General features: G+C 35.1%; 1 protein-coding gene across 5 annotated transcripts in view; it reads left to right on the top strand.

Annotated features, from left to right (window-relative positions):
* The window catches only part of ANKRD12 (ankyrin repeat domain 12), a 135,675-nt gene that overhangs the window by 28,305 nt on the left and 84,415 nt on the right, over positions 1–22,955 (top strand). For 4 of the 5 annotated variants that reach the window (XM_019712593.3, XM_019712592.3, XM_074340360.2 and 1 more), the window contains exons 2-3: positions 4,605–4,742; positions 15,518–15,665. In XM_019712593.3, the coding sequence (XP_019568152.2) occupies positions 4,656–4,742; positions 15,518–15,665 (235 nt within the window). In that variant the 5' untranslated portion in view covers positions 4,605–4,655. The remainder of the gene's footprint in view (positions 1–4,604; positions 4,743–15,517; positions 15,666–22,955) is intronic. The other variant, XM_074340361.2, reaches the window with a different exon arrangement.

Genomic DNA, 22,955 nt, shown 5'->3' with positions numbered 1-22,955 from the left:
TTCCATGTGTACTTTAGCAGAATATATATTCTGCTGCTTTGGGGTGAAATGCTCTAAAAATTTAAATTCATCTGGTCTAGTGTGTCATTTAAGGCCACTGTTTCCTTGATTTTTCTGTCTGGAAGATCTGTCCATTGGTGTCAATAAGGTGTTAAAATTTTCTACTATGATTGTATTACTGTTGATCTCTCCCTTTATGTTGGTCAGTGTTTGTGCTCCTATGTTGGCTGCACAAATATTTACAAGGGTTATAGCCTCTTGTTTGATCCCTTTATCATTATGTAATAACCTTCTTTGTCTCTTATTATAGTCTTTGTTTTAAAGTCCATTTTATCTGATGTAAGTATTGCTACCCAGCTTTTTTATTTTTCATTTCCATTCACATATAATATCTTTATCCATTCCTTTACTTTTAGTCTGTATGTGTCTTTTGATCTGAAGTGGGTCTCTTGTAGACAGTATATGTATGAGTCTTGTTTTCTTATTCATTCAGCTAACCTATGTCTTTTGATTGGAATATTAAACCCACTTACATTTAACGTGATTATTGATAGGTATATAGTTACTGATTTTTTTTTCATCTTTATGTCCGACACACCGCGCGCGCGCGCGCGCACACACACACACACACACAAACTTCTTACTGAAGTCCCTTTCACATTTCTTGTAATACTGGTTTGGTGGTGATGAACTCCTTTAGCTTTTTCTTTTCTGGGAAACTTTTTATCTCTCCTTCAATTTTAAATGATAGCCTTCATAGGTATTATTGGTTGTAGGTCCTTGCTTTTCATTAGGTTGAATATTTAGTGCCAGTCACTTCTGGCTTTCAAAGTTTCTGTTGAGAAAACAGCTGACAAACTTAGGGGAGCTCCTTTATAAATTACTAGGTGCCTTTCTCTTGCTGCTTTTAGTATTCTCTCATTGTCTTTAGCCTTTACCGTTTTAATTGGTGTGGCCCTGTTTGGGTTCATCTTTTTTGGGACTCTCTGCGCTATTGTTTTCACCAGGTTAGGAAAGTTTTCAGTTGTTATTTCTAAAAGTAGGTTCTCCCTTTTCTTTCTGGTACTCTGTGATGCAAATGTTGTTACACTTGATGTCCTAGGGGCCCCTTAAACTCCCCTCATTTTTTGGATTTTTATTTATTTATTTGTTTTGTGCTGTTCTGATTTGGTGTATTCTGCTACCTTCTCTTCCAAATCACTGATTTGATCCTCTGTTTCATTTAGTCTGCTGGTGATTCCTTCTAGTGTATTCTTTGTTTCAGTTATTGTATTCTTTGTTTTTGATTGGTTCTTTTTTATGGTTTCTAAGTGCCTTTTTTTTTTATTATTAGTTTCAGGTGCACAAGACAAAGCAAAACTTAGACGTTTATCATTTATATCCCTCACACTGTGTGAAGCCCCCTCCCCCCATCCACTATCCCTCTGTCTAAGTGCCTTTTTATATTCCGTGTGCTGGACCTGGAGGCACATCGGATAGGCCAGGCTGTGAATGCAGGACAGCTCCCACCCATATTGGGCCTAGGGTTGTTCTAGAAAAAGCCCAGGACATTCTGAGGTCTGCTGCTGCCTTCCAGCTCCCATAAGGCTCAGCTGCTGAAAGAGCCTCGGGCAGTGCATGAGTTTGGTGATGTGGTATCTGAGGGAGTCACCAGGGTGAAACAGGAGGTGTTCACCAAGGTAACATAAATTCTGGTTTGGTCCCAGTGCTGAGTATGGAGCTACTTAGCAAAAGTCTCAGAGCACACGGAGGCCAGTCACTGCCCATCTGGAGCCCACGGACCCCCTAGAGTTATCCAAGAAACAGTGCAGTGTGAGCAGGGCTGGCTATTGGGGGAAAGGATCGTCCTGCTTGCACGATTTGGATATCGTTGGTCCCACGGTGGAGTGGGTGGAGTTCACCAGGCCAATGCAGAGTCAGATATGGCTACATATGGGAGGGCTCAACAGAGGAAAGATGGCGCCCGCCTGCCCTCCTGCTAGTTGTACAGGAGGAAGATTCTACACTGGGAAAATGACAACTATTTTTCCCATTCTCCCCCTTCAGCTGCACAACTTAGTCTCTTCCCATATTTCTCTGATTCTTCCCAAGTCACCATACCTCCACCGGAGCCCAGGGTAAGGGCCTGCAAAAGAGGGAATTTGCCCTTTAAGAGAATGTCTGTGTTTATGGCAGCCTTCCATTTCTCCTGGATGGTTGAAATCCCCATTGTTTTTCACAGCCAGATATCGTGTGGGTTCCTCTTCCCGCACCAATACTCGGGGTGCTCAGTGTGGAGCCGGGGTCTCTTCACTCTTCATGGAGGGGTGATCTCCATAGCCAAGATATCCCTCCCGATTCTCAACAGCCACACGTGTGTGGGGCAGGCCTGTTTCATGTTTCTGCCACTCCTGTCTCGATGTGGCTTCTTTATATACCCAGTTATAGGACTTCTGTTGAGTTAGTTTTCAAATGGTTCTCTAGATTTAGTTGAATTTTAATGTGGTCACAAGAGGAGGCAACCAGCGTTTCCTACTCTGCTGTCTTGGATTATTGTTAGGCCTGTTACTGTTTTCTTTGTTCCATCTGTTTTTCAATCCTCAATTTTTCATTTCCTGCCTTGTATTGGATTATTTCTGCATCTTAAAATATTCTATTTTACGTGACTAATTGTCTGAGTTGGCCCACTCTTTCTTCTCAAGTGTGAACTTTCATTTTCAGTAAATCACTTTCGCTTTCCTACAAAAAAATTCCATTTTAAACCAATGACACCCCCATAAATTTAATAAAAACTGTAAATAAATAAAAAATTCCATTTTAATATATTTAATGTTGTTTTTATTATCTCTTTGTATAGTTTGTGTAGTGGTTGTTCTAGTGATTACAGTGTATGTTGTGGGTCCAGAACATAACTGTGTATTACATGCTTAATATTTGTTGATCGAAGTAATATTTTTGGAGTCTAATTGTGATTTTTATTCTTAATGTTGAAATTTTCTAAGTAAAGTTATTGAAAAATAATACAAGCTTTTTTAAACATACGTTCTATTAATATAATATTACTGTCATGTGTAATTTTTTCCAAAAAATATTCATAACACAACTTTGTTCACCAATAACTTTGATGTGCAAAGGACATACTGCTTTATCGTCATAGTGTTGCCTAGGCTACTGCTTGTTGACATTATACAGTTCAATTTTGCTTTGAGTCAGAATTTTTCTGTTATATATGACTCAACTCTTACTCTGTATGCTTTAGACAGAGTGCTGTGTTTAAGTGATTCTGTTTATATGGTAATAGTTGAAACAATTAAATGACCCCAAGGTAAATTCTGCCTTTTGTGTGTAGGGTCAAAAAGTTTTATTTCTTCAAGTTGGTTTCCTTTATAAAAATGAAAGGTTTGAACTATTTGAACTCTGGCATTGTTTTTGTTGGATTATAATCTAATTTGGCTATATCCATATTAATCTAGTTTTGATAATTTACAGATTAACTTAATTCATTTAAGGGATATTTGGTTATCTGTCAAAACCAAACAAATTTTAAAGCACCAGTAGAACAATTTGAAGAACATGCAAAATTTTACTAATCCTCTGTTCAAGGTATCTGAGTATTAATTCACATAGATACTAGAATGTAGCTTTCTTGGACCTATAAATCTATTTATAGGAAATTTATAGAATGAAATAGTTAAAATTAGGCTTCTCGTTCTGCTTGTTGTTACGGTTCAAGTCCTGCTCCTGTTGACCCGCAGCCTCAGTCTAGCCCAGTAGTGCGCAGCTGAGCTTTCTGTGATAATAGAAACATTGTACATCTACACTGTATAGAGTGGTAGCTACTTAATTTAATTACTTTAACTTTGAACAACCACATGTAGTTTATAGGTAATCATACAACAACACAGGTGTAAAAGCTTATACCTAAGCATAAGCTTCTAAGAGGGTTCTTGTCCTATTAAGTCAGCTTGCAGAGCAGGAGACAGAAGGCTGAACAAATTGTAAAGAAAATGATACATGAAGTAATAATTATAGTACAATATGATAAGGATTAAATCAATGAGTAGGTTGATAGAATCACTAAATGCCTGGGAATATCTGGGAGTTCAGTGAAGGATAATAAACCACTCCAGAGATTTTAAGTAGGAAGGGTTTAATTAATTTAAATTAATTAAAAATAGAATTAAATGTAAAATTACCAATCAAACCTATCAGGTTCTTGGTTGGATGTTTACAAATAACTGGCAGACCAATGCCGAGCTACCAGAGAATCTATTAGGAGTTTCTACCTCTAGAGCCAGGCTGGAATGACTAACCCTTTGCCACTGCTTCCACTTCGGCTGTTTCTGATTACCCAAAAAACTGATTATTAGTCTAAAGAAGGTGGGAAGAAATATAAAAGTAGTTCTCTTTTTTCCTGTTCAGTGACAACCTGAGTGGACTTGAACAAGAGAACTTTAATTAGAAGCTCATATTGTTCAGTGAAAACTTATATAGGTTACGATAGCCTCTCTGAGAAAATAAATTATGGAGACAGAGAAAACCAAACTACACTATTGCAAATTGCATAAACAGTAGGTTTTATTGTGTGTGTATACAAATAATCCTTATATATCTATTCTTTACAGATCCACGATGAGAAGACTGATAAAAGAAGAAGCTAGCTGAAGAGCTATAAGATGCCCAAATCTGGGTTCACAAAACCAGTTCAGAGTGAAAATTCTGACAGTGACAGCAATATGGTAGAAAAACCATATGGAAGAAAGGTATATGATTATACTAAAGATTTGTTGACCCTTTTGGAACTTGGAAAAGTTCCCAATTTAGTATTTTTAGTAATTACTCATAAAATAAGCAGTGTGAATGCCAGATAAATCCAAACCATTTGTCTAAGTCTTTTAGAAATAAATTCGATTCCTGTGGATGAAGATTATTTTTCATTCCCTGAGATAACACAATTACTAAGATCACACGATTACTTAAGAGATAATCATTGAAATAGGGGGAAATACAAGACCTCACAGTCATTTGGCATTTCTCCACCCCCTGACCCCTAGGAGCAAAATACACATGCACAGTAGCAATTCCATTTTCCATGTCTGTAACTTTGGGTAAATTTATATAACTTTTCCAATCTTAGAGTCTCTCTTTCTCTCTATCCCTGTAATAGAGGACAATGATGCTTTATAGAATTGTTGTGACAGTCAAATGATATAAGTATTGTGCTTAATACAATGCTTGGTACACAGTGCTCAGTTAATGTTAACAGTTTTTGTTAGTTGCAAGACCTGTGATTCTTTTTATATCTATTCTTCACTCCCATTTGATTCCGACTCTCAAAACCTTGTATACTCTGCAGTTGTCTCCTAACTGGTTTCACTATCGCTAGTCTCTCCTTTATCTAGTTAGTCTTACACATTATCTTTGATTTTTTTTTTTTCCTTTTAAGTCTTCTTTCCCTTTAAGCCATTTTCTTGTTAAAGGACTCTGAAATTCTTCCAGTGTTTGGCTAACATGAGTAAAACTGCTATGAACATGTGTATACAAATCTTTTCTTTAACAGTTTTATTGAGGTGTAATTTATATACCATAAAATTCACCCATTTAATGTATAATTCAGTGATTTTTGGTAAACTTAACAGAGTTGTGCAGTCATCATCACAATCCAGTTTAGAATATTTCTATCCTTGCTAAAAGATTCTCCTGTCCATTTATAGTCAGTCTGTTCCATCCCAAGCCTCAGACAATCCTAAATCTGCTTTCAAAATCAGGAAGTGTAACATTTCAACTTGCTTTTCAAAAGTTATTTTGGCAATTCAGGATCCTTTACACTTCCATATGAGTTTTAGGACTAGCTTGTCAGTTTTTGCAAAAAAAATGCCTGCTGGGCTTGTATTGAATCAGTACATTGAATCTATAGGTCACTTTGAGTAGTATTGCCGTCTTAACAATATGTCTTCCAATCCATCCCCACAGAATATCTCTCCATTAATTTAGATAGTTTCTCTGAGTAATGCTTTGTAGTTTTAAGTGTACAAATCTTGCGTTTCACTTGTTAAATTGTTCATATTTTATTCTCTTGGACACTATAGTAGGTAATTTCATTCTGGATTTTTCATGGCTAGTATATAGAAATGCAATTGATTTTTATATAGTGATCTTGTATCCTATGACCTTACTAAATGCATTTATTGATTCCAAAACTTTGTGGATTCCTGAGAATTTTCTACATGTAGGATGATGTCATCTGCATCTAAAGATAATTTTACTTCTTTCCCAATATGGATACTTTTATTTCTTTTTTTCTTTTTTTTAATTTTTATTTATTTATTTATTTTTTAAATTAGTTTCAGGTGCACAAGACAAAGCAAAACTTAGACGTTTATCATTTATATCCCTCACACTGTGTGAACCCCCCTCCCCCCATCCACTATCCCTCTGTACGTTCCCAAAACCTCTCACCTACCCCAGTCAGGATGGCTATCATCGATACTTTTATTTCTTGATGATTGTACTGGTAATCTCTGCCTTTTTGTTAGTGTTTAATCTACTCACATTTAATGTAATTATTGATTTATATCTGTTGTTTTGCTCTTTGTTCTTTTATTTCATATCTTTTTGTTTCTGTCACATCTATGATACCATTTTAAAAAATATTTTCAGTGTAAATTTAAATTTTTGTGGTTTTCTTCAAAGTATGTTCCTTGAATTATCTTAAATTGTTGATCTAGGGATTATAACATACACTCTTAATTACTACAGGTTAATGTTGATTTAATTCCAATATAGCTCCATTTCCTCCCCTTCCTTTGTGTTAATCTATGTAATATAGTTTATATGTATATTTGTTATTAACCCAACCACAGAATGTTATAATTATTGTTTATACAATTTTACCTCTTAAATAAGAGAAGAAAAGAGAAATTATATTTATACAGTTTTTTGTTTTTACCTACAAATTTACCAATTTGGGCAATTTAAATTTTTTCCTATGGATTCAAGTTATTGTTTGGTGTCATTTCCTTACAGTCTATAAGAATTTTCCTTAGTATTTACTATAAGACATCTTCATCCATGTTTTCTCTCACTCTTCATTGATCTAGGAATATCTTGATTTTGCCATTTTTAAAAACAGTTTTATTAAGATATAATTCCCATACCATACAATTTACTCCTTCAAAGTGTATGATTCAGTAGTTTTTAGTGTATTTACAGAGTTGTGCAATCATCACTATCAATTTTAGCACGTTTTCACCCAATAAAAGAAACCCTATGTACCCATTAGCAGTCACTCCCCATCCTGTCCCCAATTTCCACAGCCCTGGGTAGCCACCCAATCTACTTTCTGTCTATGTAGGTTTGCTTATTGATATTTCATATAAATGAAGTTATGCAGTAGATTTGTCTTTCATGGCTGCCTTTATTTTCAAAGGATAGTTTGTTGGATGCTAAAATTCTTAGTTAACTTTTTTCTTTTATTAAATTGAATATATCATCCCACTTTCTTGCTTTAACTGTTTCTGATGAGAATTTTGTACCTTTGTCCTGATTATAAATTTTTTGTTATTGCTGTTCTCTTTTGTCTTTAAACAGTTTGACTGTACTGTGTTTAGGATCACTTTGTGTTTGTCTTATGTGAGGTTTGTTGAGCTTCCTGGATCTGTAGAGTAATGCTGTTTTATGAGATTTGGGATGTTTAATTTACCAATTTTTGGGGTGGGGGGCATCTCATATCTGCTATTGAACATATCTAGTACATTTTCAGTTACTGTTTTCAAATCCTGTATTTCCATTTTTCCCTTTTTGTAATTTTTTTTATTGATATTCTCTATATGATGTCATTGTTGTCATATTTTTAATTCATTAAACATTGTTTAATTTCTTTATTTCTATCAACTCTGTCAAATTTAGTATCTGGGCCCATTCAGAGAAGTTTCTATTGAATACTTTTTCTTTCCTTTTTTGTATATCTTAATTTTCATTGAAAACTGGACAATTTAGGTCATATATTGTAGTAGTTGTGGGTTCTCATTATTTCCCACCTGAAAGTTGTAATTTTTGCTAGGTTTCTGTTTTGTTTGTTTGTTTTTAGTAAAATGTCAGGTGTTTACAGTATTTGTCACAACCATCGGTGTCTGTTTTTTTCTTTTTCTTTTTTAGTCTTGCTTCCTAGGGATTGCCCTTATAGCTACATAGAAAAGTCAGCAGCCATTGATTGGTCAGATGTTGTACTCAGACATCATGATCCAGTAAGACTTTCTTTTCACCTTCTGCTGGCAGATCTCTGTGTGTGTTGGGAGGTGCATTCAGTGTTCAGGTATTTTTCATGTCTACCCTGGCATTTACTTTCTGCTGGGCTTACCCAGATTTTCCTTATGCAGCCTCCTAGTCAGCTAAGATTGTATACATCTCCTGTGGATGTACATGCAATCTCCTAGTCAGTGAAGGATATATGAAGAGCTTAATATGCTTAGGTCTTCCCCGCATATTTACATGCCTGGCTGCTTCCCGGTCAGCCAGGGATGTGTGGCAATCTTATCTAGCACTCTGTATGTCTCTCTCATTTCTGCAGTCTCCCAGTTAAATTTCTGACTTATCCATCAGCTGCTGCTCCCCAACAGCAGGACCACAACCTTAGAGTAATAGAACTGTTTTTCCACCCTCTGTTTCCTACCTTGTTTGCTATTTTTATCAACAGTGCTGCTGGATGTGGGTTTTTAGCCCTCAACACCAACACCAATCCAGGTCGACACTCTCGCAGCAAAGATACTGGTTTTCACCACCAGCCCCACCCTGGTAGTAGCACTTTATGTAAACTAAACATTGGCCAGGGAATAAGAGCAATCCCAGGCAAAAAAGCCAAAGATTCTCACTGTTCTTATCTGTAGTTCAGTTTTTCTCGAAAATGCTTCTCAATTTGTTGTTTACTTTTCTTCAATTTCTAAAGCCTTGAAATGGTTGTTTTGTCCAGGTTTATCGTTGTTTCTTGGGAAGATAAATTGCCAGTATCTCCATTCCACCATAAAGTTTCCCCAAATGTATTCTAATGTGACAAATCTTAAGGAGATTGACATCATTAATTTATTCATTTTATCCAACAAACCTTACATGGGATTCCTGTTGTGTTCTTCTGGCCCTGTACATCCCCCAAAATGGTCTCAGGGACTGTACTTTGAGAATTTCTGTACCATTGTAAGATGCATACTAATGAAAGTATTGAGTGTACAATGATAAGAGAAAAAGGAGAAAAGCAGTCAATTTTAAGAGGTTCGGGGATGGTCTTACAATAGAAAAGATACTTAATCTGGATTCTGCACGATGAATGAGTGTATGACCAATAGGAAAGTAGGAACAAAAGGTTGTCCAAGCAGAAGCTGTAAAAAAGACATGAATCTGTACGTAGTGCCTATGAGATACAATGTAGCCTATGAAGGGTGTAAAGTAGGTGATGAGCATTAAACAGGGGCCAGTTTATTTTGGCCTGTGTGCCTTGCTAAGGATCTTGGAATTTATTTGTAGCCATCAATCTAGAAGGGAAGAGCCATAGAAACCAGTCAGAGTGTTTTTTAAAAATACAAGTAAAAGCCAGTCTGGACAGTAGTTGTGGGGATGGAGAAAAGTTGGCAGATCTAAAAAATGTTGAATGAATTAAACTTACTGGTATATGTAGTCTGGGTCCACTCAGGTTGATTGGATGTTTCCTGAGAGGGAATTCAGGGAAAGGAACCGGTTGTTTTGAGAAGAATGTTTGGTTTGTACTTGTCGAGTTGAGTTGACCATCAGAACACCAAAGTAGAAGTATTAGTAGGCAGTTAGATATGAATCTAGCATTCAAAACAGCTAGATTGAAGTAAATATATGAGGATTTGTGGAAGAGTAACCTATAGGTATGGAGATGCCACCCCAAGAGTGGGGCAAGAGTGGATGAGAGTGTACCCTGAGGAATTCAACTATTTTAAGGGGAATCGAGACACACAGAGTGAAGAGGACAGAGAAACAGGAGAGATTACACAGAGAAGAGTGGCCAAGGGAATCTATGCCAAGTGCCACAGAGGTTAATAGGAAAAATGAGGCCATTGCATGTTGTCAGTTGAGACAACTTAAAATGACCTTGGTAAAGTAATTTTAGTAGCGTGGGGACAAAATACAGTGTTAGATTTGAGGAAACAATTAGAATTTGTATTTCTAAATGTTCAAATGTAGTAAAGGTTACATCTGTGAAATTATACCTGGTGCTTGATGTTACTTTTGGAGTTTGAATGTATAAAGCTAAACTTGCTGAAGCTTTTATTCTTACTATGTAAATACTTTGTACATGTCTTTTGAAAGCCTCCACTAAATATACAGAAGTGCCTGAGCATTGCCGTCATAAAAGTGTGATTTCTTAAAAGTGTAGAGACAAGAGCAAAAAGCAACACACTTTTCACTAGTATATTTCTATTAAAAACATGGTTTAGGACAGCTAGATGGCTCAGTTGGTTAGAGCGTGAGCTCTGAACAACAGGGTTGCTGGTTCATTTCCCATATGGGCCAGTGAGCTGCGCCCTCCACAACTAGATTGAAGACTACTAGTTGCCGCTGAGCTGCTGGAGGGGCGGCCGGATGGCTCAGTAGGTTAGAGCGCAAGCTCTCAACAACAAGGTTGCTGGTTCAATTCCCACATAGGATGGTGGGCTGTGCCCCCTGCAACTAAAGATTGAAAACGGCAACTGGACTTGGAGCTGAGCTGCGCCCTCCACAACTAGATTGAAGGACGACGACTTGGAGCTGATGGGCCCTGGAGAAACACACTGTTCCCCAATATTCTCCAATAAAAAAAAAAGTAGAGCAAAAAACACGGTTTAGGTAAATTAAGGATACTTACTAATCACTAGATTTATAACGTAAGTAGGAAGGATGTATACAAACTACTAGATTCCTCATTTATTATTAACTTTGGCCTTATCTAAAGGGATTTCTTTAACTATTAAGTATCTGTTTAATCATTCAATATTTTTTCAAGATTACATGCTCTTCTCAGGCAATATACATGATGCTTACTGTCCTGTTTTGGGATTTTCAAGCAGCTTGATATCAAAAGTTGTTGTTAGAAATAATTTTGTTCAGTTTTTAATAGATATTTGACTGCTTGTACCTTAAAAGAGGAAGGGCCATAATTTCCATACCAAATTTCCTGCTTATAGACCATGTTACTGTTGCAGCTTGTAACAAAATGATGGGAGGGTAGGAGAGAAGAAGGCGTGACCATATTATTCACCTATATATTTACAAAGCATAATCTCATGCTTATCTTTTAGTGAGTGATTGGCATTGAAGCTAGCCTCTACCTTTTGCTGAGTTTTTTTCTTCCAATAAAATGTTAGGACTGTTACTGTTATGAGCCTAAATTAATAAAATCTGGACCAAAATTTAATTTCTTAAATGCATTTAAATAGAGCATAAGTTTAAATAATACATTCTATGGCAATATACTTTTTCTGTAAAGTGCTTTCATTACCTCGTTAAATATTTCAATAGGGGTTCACCAAAAATATCTACTTACAATTTTTCAAATATTTTATCCTTTCACTGCTAATCTGTCGGATTTTTTTTTCCTATTGGTTTTGGTTTAGACAAACAAATGAGAAACAGAAACTCATAGACACGGACAATAGTTTAGTGGTTGCCAGAGGGTAAGGGGGGTGGGGGGGGAGGTGAGGGTAAGGGGGATCGAATATATGGTGATGGAAGAACTGACTCTGGGTGATGAACATACAATGGGATTTATAGATGATGTAATACAGAATTGTACACCTGAAATCTATGTAATTTTACTAACAATTGTCACCCCAATAAATTTAATTAAAAAAAAAAAAAAAAGAGAAATTTTTCCACTGCAGTTTTTAGTGATGAATTAGTATTTACAACTTGGAAAGCAAAATCTTTCATAAAACCTATGATAATGTAATTCATAAAGTGTGAGAATTTATGTTAATCATTTAACCGTCTAATAAGTAGCTCTGTCCTGTCCTTTTCATTATCAATATATTGTAGTTCAGATCTTCATTATCTTCTATCCAAGTGATAATCGAGACTTTTTTTTTTTTTTAATTTTTTATTGGGGAACACTTTCTCCAGGGCCCATCAGCTCCAAGTCGTTGTCTTCAATCTGGTTGCGGAGGGCGCAGCTCACTGGCCTATGTGGGAATCATACCACCAACCCTGTTATGCAGAGCTTGTGCTCTAACCAACAGCCATCTGGCCACCCCTTGAGACATTTTTTTATTCAAGTAATACAATACATGGTCATTGTAGAAAAATTAGTACACATAAGAATAATGAAAATAAAAATGGTCTTGTCAAAAACTGTGCAAGAGCTGAGATTTACTCTACCCTACTTGAAAGCTAATCAGTTTCATGGATGCTGGCAGAAGATGTGAGACTCCTGGGTCAGATATAAAAGAAAGTTTATTTCTTATAGCAATGGCAATAGCCATATATCAGCATTTGTGGCTGTTCCCTGAGCCCTGTTACTCACAAAGGGATGCAGGGAGGGCCAAGTGACAACTACACGTATAGTGGGTTGTATTACAGGAGAGGAACCGTATATCTTTAATAATGGGCAGTAAGTCTACTTGACCTTTGCCCCAAAGGGAGAAATTATTTATTATACTAAAGGGTAAATAGACCTGCCCTTTGCTCCAGAGGGAGATGCTGTGTCTTCCAAGGCTATTCTCTATACAGATATCCTTGAAAAGGTAGTCCAGAACAAAGGGAATTAGTGCCTCTGCTTGCAAGATGCGTAGAAATGCAAGAGAGCCACAGAAAGTTGTCTCTCAACATACCTGAAATGCCATTACCTACAGATAGCCATTAACATTTTGGTTTATATTACTTTAAGAGTTTTCTCTTTACTTATGTATATATATATTTTTTTCTCTTTTTCTAGGTAAATTTTTACCTCTTCTTTTTTCTATCTTGCTGAGTTGGTAAAGACTATGAGTACATTGTTTAATAGCAGCAGTGACAGAAGGTCATTCTTGTCTTGCCATTCATTACTGTGTAGGAATGCTATTGTAGTTTATTGAAAGAATAACATTAATTTAAATGAAAAGGACTTAAAATTTTAAAAATAATAAACCTAACAGAGTCATACACTTTTTTATATCATGGATATGGAAGGATGTGCCAGTGATTCTCTCCTGAATTGACAGAGTATTTATATCATTTGGTTAATACAGAAATTTCAAGACAATCAGAAGTAACTGATTTTTTCAAAGTTACTTTCCCCAGGTCTAAAAAGAATTTTTAAAGTACGAAGAATTTCACAAAACCCTTTAAATTACACTTCCAAAGACAGTTTTATTTTACAGAGAACAGAACAGGTTGGTAGCAGTTAGAAATATTCACACTAATCACCATATTACACAGGAAAGCATGATCAGTATATTCTTGTGAACATTTTCCATTTAACGTGTTATCAGGTTGGTTTCTTTTAATTTGTTTTATCGCACAGAACAGTATCTTTACTTACACCGGTGCAACAGAGAGAGAAGGGACGTCTTCATGTTTTTTTTAGATTCTTTTATTAATAAAATTCATATTTTTAAGGCAAGTCTCTAGAATTTTGTTGGTATTAATCATGCCTTTTTATTTGTCAGTGCATCCCCAACCACGAACTTGATTCAGCTCACACTCAGGGCCACTATCCGCTGCCTTAATAATCACCCCAGAGCCAGGTACCAGATAATAAGAGAAACAGCACATATACCTCCTAAGCCTGCTGAAACCACAGTAAAAACTTTTGCCTTCATTTCCCTCCTCTCCTATTGCCACCCGACCCACCCTGGTACATCCCCATGTCGCCCTGTGTGGTATGGTGTGCCCCCTCTTCTTACGAACTGTGAGTAACAAACTATCTTTCAGTGGCAGTGGTCTTCTAATATGTTGGCCTCATCATACCTGAATAATAATAAAACCTACATTTTTAAGCAGCCTTATAAGCAAAATGTATGCCTGTGAAGCTCTATTTCATTGGCAGAAGTGGAAAAAAAAAGGGTTAAGAGGATTTTACTTTATAACTGGGAAATAAATAACATGAGGCTTTTATTCTTCAGTATCTGTATCAGTTAAAACATAGGGGAGTCACATTCTCTTCCTAATTATCTAATAGATTTCTCAATAATGAATATAGAGTCTATTCAGATGATATTGTCACCGATTAAAGTCATCATGTGGTTTTTCTTTAATATTTTGATCCAGTGAATTGTCTTAAGATTTTCTAATAATGAGCTATTCTTACATTCTTTGGATGAACCCTGCTTGACTATGATACATTATCTTTCTAAGACACTAAGTTAAATTTCACAATTTATTTAGGACAGTTTATGTTTGCACTTACTTTGTAAGCAATATAGTCTATAATTTTTTTGGTACTCTTCTTGGTATCAGTTTTATTTTAAACTTATAAAATTGATTGGGTAGCTTTTCTTTTGTGCTGTAGCATTGTTATATGAAGTGGAGAATATCTGTTCCTTGAATTTTTTTTATTTAAAAAAAAATCTGTAAAATCTGGGCTAGGTACCTTTTTTAAACATAAAGCTTTGGCTTTGGACTTACTGTCTTCTCTGAGTATCATTAATCTATTCAGGTTTTCTTTCATAACTAATTGTAAAAATGCATGTTATTTAAAAAAATAATCCGTTTTCCAGGTCTTAAATTTTTAGTGGTATAAAAATGAATACAGTATTATTCTTTTGTAACTTTTTAACATCTCTGGAATTGTATGCAGGTCTCAGTTCTAATCTTTATTTTTCTCTTCTCGCATTTTCATGATTAGACTCACTAAAAGTGTAGATGTTCTGTTGCTCTTTTGGTTTTATTGATGAATTCCACTTTTTAAAAAAATTCAGTTTTGTGGGGTTTTTTTAATACCCCTTCTTCCCCTCATCCTTCCTTTAGTTTATTTTCTGTCTTGGGCTGAAAGCTTTCTTAGTGTCTCCTGCAATCTCAGTCTACTTCTAATTTGCCTCTGAGAATCTGTACAATTATATCTATTTATTGTAGTTTGAGGACTATTCTTTTAAGCTCTCCTGCTACATAGCTCAGTTTAGATGTGCTGCACCAATTTGGATGTTGGATTATAAGAGTGAACTTGACAACAGCTATACACCATGACAGTAGGATACTTCACCTGAGTGAGTGGGCACATGATATTAATAAAACACAATTTGTTTAATTCAATGCCAAATCACTTTTTCACCTTCATATTTGTTCATTAGTGATAATATTTCTATTATACTTAGACATAGAGTCTTTCATATTTAAGATACTTTGTTTTATTGTTTTAAAATTCTATTATTATGTAAAAGTATGGGAATGTGAAACAAGTTAGAGAAATGTTATAATGAATCTGGTCTTGAGTACATTGAGGACAGTAATAGTTTATAATACACGCTCCACATTTTTGTGTGTTTGAAAATGTCCTTCATAAAGTATTTTTAATAGTGTATTGCTTAGCTAATATTGTTATAACTCTATTCATATTTGATTTTTTTAATAGAGTAAAGACAAGATTGCATCCTATAGCAAAACTCCAAAAATTGATCGAAGTGATGTGGGCAAGGAGATGAAAGAGAAATCATCCATGAAACGTAAACTTCCTTTTACCATTAGCCCATCAAGAAATGAAGAACGAGATTCAGATACAGGTAGAATATTTTGTTGTTTTTCTGATAAAATCTTAATCATCTTTTACTATGATTTTTCTCATATCATTCTTGCACTCCATTTTGTAAAGAAATATTTGTATTTCAGTATTTCAGATTTATCGCTTTGGGGCAGAAATTCATATAGTTCTCACTAAACATGATTTCTAATCAGATATAAAAACAATTTGTTTTTTTCCTTAACTCTCTTAGTGTTCATTACAAATCACTTTCAGAACATAATTGTTCAAAGAGCATTTCAATGATGAAATTTATTCATTGATAGGGAGCATAGGGTGTGGTAGTTGTGAGAAAAAGTTGTTGAGTTTTTGTGGACACATTATTGATCCCACCAAAGAAAGAAGTGTAGGTATTTTAGATTCAGAAATCAGAAATATGTTCCCCACCGTGCCAAAAAAAAAGAAAAAAAATATATTGATCCTAACTGCCTAAGCCCAATTCACAGTACTTTTTTTCTCAATATTCTTATATATCAGAAATGATACTTCACATCAATCCCAGTAATTTATAATAAATTAGAACCTATTACCACTATCTAATAAATTCCTAGATTGTATTTTAGCCCTGAACTAATAATTTCTTGAAACTAATATAAACTTGAATGTTTATTATGTAATTATCATAATTGTTTTATCCCTTGCCTGAAATATTAATAATGAATTGTTCTTAAGAATGTTTTAGCTTCACTCACAGAAAGTTAGTGTTCCATCCTGAGTTTATGTGCAGAGATTATATCCTACTTACAGCTTTCTAGCCATCTTAATCATCAGTACTGGAATTACCTTGTCTCTGGAATCGGCGAAAATACCCCAAAGACTTTTGAAATGCCCTATACTAACATAGCTTTAGAAAAAAAATTTTTAATACACACTGTTAGTAATAGGTAGGTAGATAGTAGGTAAAGTCTCTTAGCTTGAACTAGAAATTGTTCTTAAACACTCATGACATTTTTAAATCTTGGAAATTACTCTTTTTTGAAGTAATTAAGAAATTGTGTGCTTTGCTCATTTTAAGTTACACTGGCTTTTCCTATAGATGCAGAATCTTTTTTTTTTCCCCTGAAGCATGACTCCTTCTCCTTAAGCAATGTTCTCAAGCTAGTACTTAGATCACTTAGCTGAGAAGACACTTAATGGGTCTTTAGATTTATAAGATTTAACTTGTATTTCCTCCCTGGAAGTCCTTTTGGTAGTCATTTTTGAAGTACTTACATTAGCCAGGTTTTGTTTTCCAGTGACAGTAATATTTCTGGTAGTAGTTTGAAGACGGGATTTAGGTGAATTCAAAGTGTTAACATTTTTAGAAATAAATAAGGTTTCAAAATAATAAACTTCCCATAGAAACTTTTGTTATTAGATCAGATGGATTATTTGTCTTTTATTTAGAATAAAATAAAGGAGAAAATGTTACTTAGGAAGACATGAACTTTAGGCACTGAGTAAACATAATTTAAGTCATATTTTATTAATTGGATTATATACTTCCCCCGTTACAGTTTTTCCACTTACCTAATTTAGTGATATGTTGCAGGTCTCTCTCTTTAAGAGTGTTTCATAACAAACTTTTGTTTTTCTTTTGGAAAGGTTACATGCTAATGCTAAACAATATTTTGATGGATTTAAACATGTATTTATATTTTTGATATGCTGAATTTATAAATTTTTGTAAATAACAGATGAAGGCTTTAGTTTCGTACACACACACATACACACAGCATTAAGAAGAATTTACCCAGGTCCAAAGCAGAATGTCTTATTTACAATCCAGGTGTCTTATTTTCATAATTAAAAATAAGGTGGAATTCAGAGTACTACCGTTTCCCCAAAACCTAGGCAGACAATCAGCTCTAATGTGTCTTTTGGAACAAAAATTAATATAAGACCTGGTATTATAGTTTATTATATTGTATTTATTTTATATTATATTATATTATATTATATTATATTATATTATATTATATTATACCTGGTTTTATATTATATAAGACTGGGTTTTATATTATAGTAAAGTAAAACCGGGTCTTACATTAATTTTTGCTCCAAAAGACACATTAGAACTCATTGCCCAGCTAGGTCTTATTTTCGGGGAAACACGGTATTAAGTGGTATTTTTCATATGAAAGATAATTATAGCATCAAACCCCATATTTGACATTGATCTTTTTTAGAGTGTACTGTATTTTAAGTTATTAGATGAAATTATAAAAATACAGAAGGGAGAAATATTAACATATGACAACCCTTATTTTAATATATTTAATATTTAAACATCTCCTAGATGGGAAGAGAAAAACACAAAAATGGGAAAATGGACAAAAGATACAAGCAGGTATTTCAGAAAAACAAAATTACAGTTGGAAAGAAATATATGGAAAGGAATCGATAATAATCAAAGAAATACAATTTGTAACTATTAACAACCTTGTTGTTGACCTAAATCATATCAAGTGGTCCCTGGTTGGAAATAGGAACTTGCTTTATATATAGTAGGTCTGAATTATAGGAGTACCTTATTAGAGGTAAATATGACAACATATATCAAAAACTGAAAGTTTGTTAACACTTGACTTATTTTGAAATTATCTTTAAGTATATTTACTTAGCTTTCCTTATAATAGCAAAAATAACAGGAAAATAGTGTCAAGTAATATAGGATTTGTTAAAGTATGGTAAATTCAATGAAGAAATAATGCTTTTACCCTTAAAAATAAAATTGTAGAAGAATATGCAGTATAGAAAGATGTTCATAGTGTATAAAGTGAAAAAAATAGGTTTACAGAGTAATAGGTACTGTTTGAATACATATATTTGTATGTGCACACAGGACAAATATTAACACTCATATGGAAAGATAAGATGGTTTAAAAGACTGTTTCATTGTAAAACTAAGCCTAAACCCAGTGGGTGTATTATGAGTCTAGAACAAAAATGTAAATATTATAAACCCTAAAGTAGTGAAAAATAAAAGAATAGGTAGGGAATAAAGAGAAAGTGTTAATGGTACTATTCAGTTCATCATCTCTCATACCGAGGGATTAACTGATATCTAAAATAATTTTTTAGATGATTGCTTAAAATTTTTAATCTTATTTAAAATTAGTTTATACATGTTTATATAGGTGTGTTTATATTTTAGTATATGATATCTCTTATAGAGAAGAAACAGTTCCCTTGGCTTTTTTTCCCTTTTTATATTTGATTTTAAATAAATTAATATTACAACTTTTTATTTAAAAATAGCTCGTGTGTGTGATATTTTCCAATTCTTACATAAATTTCTTTGTCTCCTTCCCTCCCTCCCTGAAATTCCTTTGTATTTGTATTTAGAGGGATACTTGGATACTCATCAAATGTTAACATTTTACTTCCAGGATTTGGGATGATTTGTGACTTTCTTTATATACTTTCGTATGACTTGAACTTTTAAAATAATGAACTTATTTTTATAAAAGACAGTCATTACTTTTTTAGTATATGTGCTGCCGAAGCGAGCACAGTCATTACTTTAAAAAAAAAAAAAAAATTATATTGTCCAAGGAAGGCCCCGTGGTCCCCAAAATCAGTAATAATGCCATTAGTGTGACAAGTCATTCTTAATCTTCATTTTTATTTACTCTAGTGTGTCTTAAACTTTCTAAATTCTTAATTTTTTAACATTTATTAATTTTTTCAACAATAACACTTTCTAGAAAAGGAATTGTTGACTAGACAGATAAAAGTCCCAGTTTTTCTTTATCTGTAAAAGTGCATGTAATAAATAATACCAACTTCAGAGAATCGTTACCTTTAAGAGACATAACGTGGAAACTAAGTTTGTGATGCATTAATTAAAACACAAAAGTGAATAAGACTGGCTTAAATAGATAGGGATTTTTTAAATCTAGTGCAATATGACCAGACATAGATAGTTCACACTTGATATAGCAGTACTATAATACCATCAGGGACTGGGTGGGGTCTTTTCATCTTTCTGCTCTGCCACCCTTAGCTCACACATGGGCTTTGTCCTTAAGTATTTTGCCTTATAGTCACAAGAAGTCTTCTTCCTGGGCAGAAATTAGGAGGAAGGACTGATGACAAAAGTATCTTTCTCCCAGTGAGACTTTTCCTTTTTACTGATGAAACAACCTCCCTAGGAACTTCTGCCTTCATCTCATTGGTTAGGCTACCCTAGTTGCTGGGGAGTCTGAAAAGTCAGATACTTTCAGTTGGGCATATTGTCACCTTAATTAAAACTGTAGTATTTCTAGTAAGAAAGGACGAGTGAATATTGAGTAGGTAACTTACAGTACTGCCATTGTATAATATAAAGTTTTTAGCACAGTAATTAATAACTGATAACTGCTGTTATCTTTAATAGTTATTAATGTTTCTGCCTAAATGAACTTTATTCCGGAACATCAGTCATAAAATCTCATATATGTTCTTTCCTAGTCTAATGGTATCCAAAGGTATCCCTTGACACGGAGTCTCTTCTTGGCCTCCACACTAAATTTACAGTTACTTTGTTATGAGTAATGGCCATCAAGAGCATCTTTGCAGATTTTGTTATACCATAAATTGTTTCTTTTCATTCCCAGGAGTATGGTTGCAGGATTAAAAAAGTTAAACATTTCTATGATGTTTCTCCAAATAATTACAATTAGTTACAAAGTCTCCAGCAGTATATAAATATTCTTTAACCTCAAATAGCATTGGGGCACATGTTTTTCTTTAGGTTTTAACAGATCTAATATTCTGTAGAGGTAAACAAGTAGCACTTCATCATTTTAGTGTGTATGTTTAAATAACTAGAAAGGTACAACACCTTTCACTTTTTAAAAATATTTGTTTTCTCTTAGTAAGCATTATTTATTTGCTTACTTATTTTTTCTTTTGGCATCTGTAGACAATGTGGTATGAGAAAATCCAAAGAGGCACAATATTATCTGTTTCCAAAGTCCACGGTAACAGTTGTAGAGCATGTTCAAATGTTTTAAACTAAATCTTCTCTGCCAGCCATCCTTAGAAGTTTTATTTTCCTGAGACTTTAGATGCCATTAAAGAATTTACCCTATTTAATATGATTTGAGCAAATTTGGAGAGAGAAACTTTTTAAAATAAGAAAACAAATGTTAAAGTAGCAGGTGAAATCAGTGCTTAATCACATTTTGGTGATTTTCACAGAGATTATTTATTACAGATTTTCTCCAACCCTTCCCCCTGATATTTTAATATAAAAATTTAAAAACATACAATGCAAACCCTTTTAGTCATTCTTGGTATTGTTACTTATTCTCTTGCAACCTAGAACAGTATATTACCTTAAAAAGATGGCTTTTAAAATACAAGTATTGCTTGTCTTGGCCTTGCTGTACAGAACGTATCAGGGAGAAATAATACCGTATTTCCCTGAAAATAAGACTGGGTTCTTATATTAATTTTTTCTCCAAAAGATGCATTAGGGCTTATTTTCAGGGGATATCTTACTTTTTCATGTACAGAAATCTCCATTTATTCATGTACAAAAATCTACATTTACTCAAATACAGTCATGTCATCTTCTTATGAAACAGCATCATAACTCTCTAAACTGTGAATTCTGGCTTGAATTTCTTGTGACTCCATTTCCTGTAGAACCATTGGCCCCAATCTCTCATGTCCAGCAATAGAGCTCTCCTTAAAGGAGCACTTCTTGTCCATGTAGCCTGCTCGTAGTGCATTGGCAACACAGCTGTCAGTGATTTTATCCCATGAATTCTTCACCCAAGTCACGACCTCTTGGAGGCTAGGCTTCACAAAGTTTCCACGCTGATTTCTCTCCATTCTATTTTCAATGTAGTCATTGATTTCCATGCGCTAATGATCCTTGAATGGCTTGTTTATTGCAATATCAAGAGTCTGGAGATAGGCAGTCACTCCTGCGGGAATCATTATTTCATCTATTCTTCTCTCTGCAAGGAAGTTCTTCATGTCTTTAGCGCGGTGAGTGCTGGCTGAATCTCAGACTATCAGATCTCTTTCGCCACCTTGCAAAACAAGTGGCAGCATTAAATCGACCCACTTCCTTATAACTGCTGGTGTGCACCAGGCTTTTTCGGTTTCAAGAACATAAATGCCTGAAACACGTTCAACCTTATCTTTCTTGCCCTTAGTGATGATTAGAGATGGGGCGTTCTTTCCATCCAGACGAATTGCCAAAATACAGGTAACACGTGCACTTTCATAACCAGTGGAGGGAATGTAGATTGACGAGGCACCCCTTGGATCAATTGTCGTTTGAGATCCTTAGCCCATAAACAGTGCAGCTTCATCCATAGCAATCATGTTGGAGAGTTGGTATTTAGAAAAGTCGATGCCATCAACAAAGGACTTGAATGCAAGTGCACGTTTAATAACGTCAGTATCTTCCAGCTTGAACAGTGTTGTTGATCTTAGAGACAGTTCATATCGCTGAAGGAAGCCATCCAGCTAGTGTTGTGATGCTTTGAATTCTTCTGGGGATATTTCTAACTGTGGTGCCATTGCGAGGGCAAATGCTTGACTATCAGCCCTGCACACAACCAAAGCCTTTGCTCTCCTGTCAGCAACCTATTCACCAATGATGTCTTCCAGCTCAGGAAATAATGGTTGCCCACCTGATCCACACTTGCGCTTCTTAGCATTTCACTCATCCTCCTGTTGACTGAGGTTATCGTACTGTGCTCGCCATTTTCGGACCATTCAGAGATCCAGCTTCTTCTCTTTGCAGAAAGCCTTAAGATTCTTGCCCCAGGAGTCCTCCATGATTCCTTTCTTGTACTCGACGGAATAGCTTTCTTTTTCCACTCATCTTGTCTGGTGGTCAAAATATTATTCCCTTTAGATCTACCATTAAATCAAGTGTTAATTGAAGACTTACGAGACAGGAGTAGCAACAAAAGTGATGACAGTTAAGAATGATGGTCCAGGGCCGGCCCGGTGGTTAGAGCTCCACGCGCCTAACTCCGAAGGCTGCCGGTTCGATTCCCACATGGGCCAGTGGGCTCCAACCACAAGGTTGCCAGTTTGATTCCTCGAGTCCCGCAAGGGATGGTGGGCTCTGCCCCCTGCAACTAAGATTAAACATGGCACCTTGAGCTGAGCTGCCTCCCGGATGGCTCAGTTGGTTGGAGCACCGGCTCTCAACCACAAGGTTGTCAGTTCAATTCCTCGAGTCCCGCAAGGGATGGTGGGCTCTGCCCCCTGCAACTAAGATTGAACATGGCACCTTGACCTGAGCTGCCGCTGAGCTCCCGGATGGCTCAGTTGGTTG

The sequence above is a fragment of the Rhinolophus sinicus genome, chromosome 4 (assembly GCF_057876585.1).
Source record: "Rhinolophus sinicus isolate RSI-liver-muscle chromosome 4, RSI-T2T, whole genome shotgun sequence".
In the NCBI taxonomy this organism is placed as follows: Eukaryota; Metazoa; Chordata; class Mammalia; order Chiroptera; family Rhinolophidae; genus Rhinolophus; species Rhinolophus sinicus.
Note: the sequence above shows the minus strand (reverse complement) of the source record. Positions and strands in the feature narration are given on the sequence as shown.